Source organism: Drosophila guanche, unplaced genomic scaffold, assembly GCF_900245975.1.
Source record: "Drosophila guanche unplaced genomic scaffold, DGUA_6, whole genome shotgun sequence".
Taxonomy (NCBI): Eukaryota; Metazoa; Arthropoda; class Insecta; order Diptera; family Drosophilidae; genus Drosophila; species Drosophila guanche.
This window is the reverse complement of record NW_023000050.1, coordinates 1-973: the sequence shown is the minus strand read 5'-3', so window position 1 is coordinate 973 and position 973 is coordinate 1. Positions and strand designations below refer to the sequence as shown.

At 44.0% G+C, this 973-nt stretch overlaps 1 protein-coding gene across 1 annotated transcript; it reads left to right on the top strand.

Moving 5' to 3' along the window:
- Positions 1 to 6: 6 nt before the first annotated feature.
- On the top strand, positions 7 to 967 carry LOC117591768 (protein argonaute-2-like). Its single transcript, XM_034285080.1, has 4 exons — positions 7 to 126; positions 187 to 378; positions 443 to 813; positions 876 to 967. Exons 1-4 carry the CDS (start codon positions 25 to 27, stop codon positions 964 to 966), a joined length of 756 nt encoding a protein of 251 aa, XP_034140971.1. The 5' UTR covers positions 7 to 24; the 3' UTR covers position 967.
- The last annotated feature ends 6 nt before the right edge of the window (positions 968 to 973 follow it).

The window sequence follows — 973 nt, the reverse complement described above, 5'->3', positions numbered from 1 at the left end:
TCGGTGAGGAACGGTTCGTGGCGCATGGATCGCATGCAATTCTTTGATCCCAAGCTGAAGCCTCACAAATGGGCCATTCTGTACGGTAAGATGCAGTACAATCAGGTGGCCGATTTTCAAGGAATTGTAAGTTGTACCTAGCTGAACACAGAATTACTGACAAATCTTGACTAATATTCTTTTCAGGTAATTCAGCAGAGTCGCAACGTCAATGTGTGCCTAGATGCCAAGGCCGATATACGGATGTACAAGAATGAACGTGACCTAGATGATCATTTCCTGGATTTCAAACGAAATCAATACGATTTGGTGTTCGTTGGTCAGTTTCCCAAAATCAAGAATGAAGAGCTGAGGGGAATATCTGCGGCCTGCTGCAAGGTAATTGGAATTCTGTCAGTTAGAACTCTCGTGCCTTTCTATTGCTGTTTTAATCTCCTTCCAGATGCACATTAAGCCCAAGATTTGCTGCGTCATTGTAGTTAAACGGCATCATACGCGCTTCTTTCCGAACGGAGGTCCATCGCAATATAACAAGTTTAACAATGTTGATCCGGGAACAGTCGTCGATCGAACCATTGTCCATCCCAATGAAATGCAGTTCTTCATGGTCAGCCATCAGTCCATTCAGGGGACTGCCAAGCCGACGCGTTATAATGTTATTGAGAACACGGGCAACTTGGATATTGATCTACTCCAGCAATTGACATACAATCTCTGTCACATGTTTCCACGTTGCAATCGCGCAGTGTCTTATCCGGCGCCAGCATATTTGGCACATTTGGCTGCGGCACGTGGCCGTGTCTATCTAACAGGGTGCGAAATTAATGTTAATATTGTTGTTCTAAGATTATATATCTGGAGTGCTTTTCTTACAGCGTCACCAAGTTCCGTTCCCCAAAGGAGGAGTACGAAAAGCGTTTGATTGTTCCAGAGTTTATGAACAGGAATCCTATGTATTTCGTGTAAGAAGAAA

What these genes read in the sequence shown, in the direction of transcription:
- LOC117591768 (XM_034285080.1), top strand. Translation starts at nt 25, where the DNA reads ATGGATCGCATGCAATTCTTTGATCCCAAGCTGAAGCCTCACAAATGG. An exon ending in TATCTGCGGCCTGCTGCAAG is followed by an intron (nt 379 to 442) that starts GTAATTGGAATT and finishes ATCTCCTTCCAG; the next exon opens with ATGCACATTAAGCCCAAGAT. An exon ending in GGCCGTGTCTATCTAACAGG is followed by an intron (nt 814 to 875) that starts GTGCGAAATTAA and finishes CTTTTCTTACAG; the next exon opens with CGTCACCAAGTTCCGTTCCC.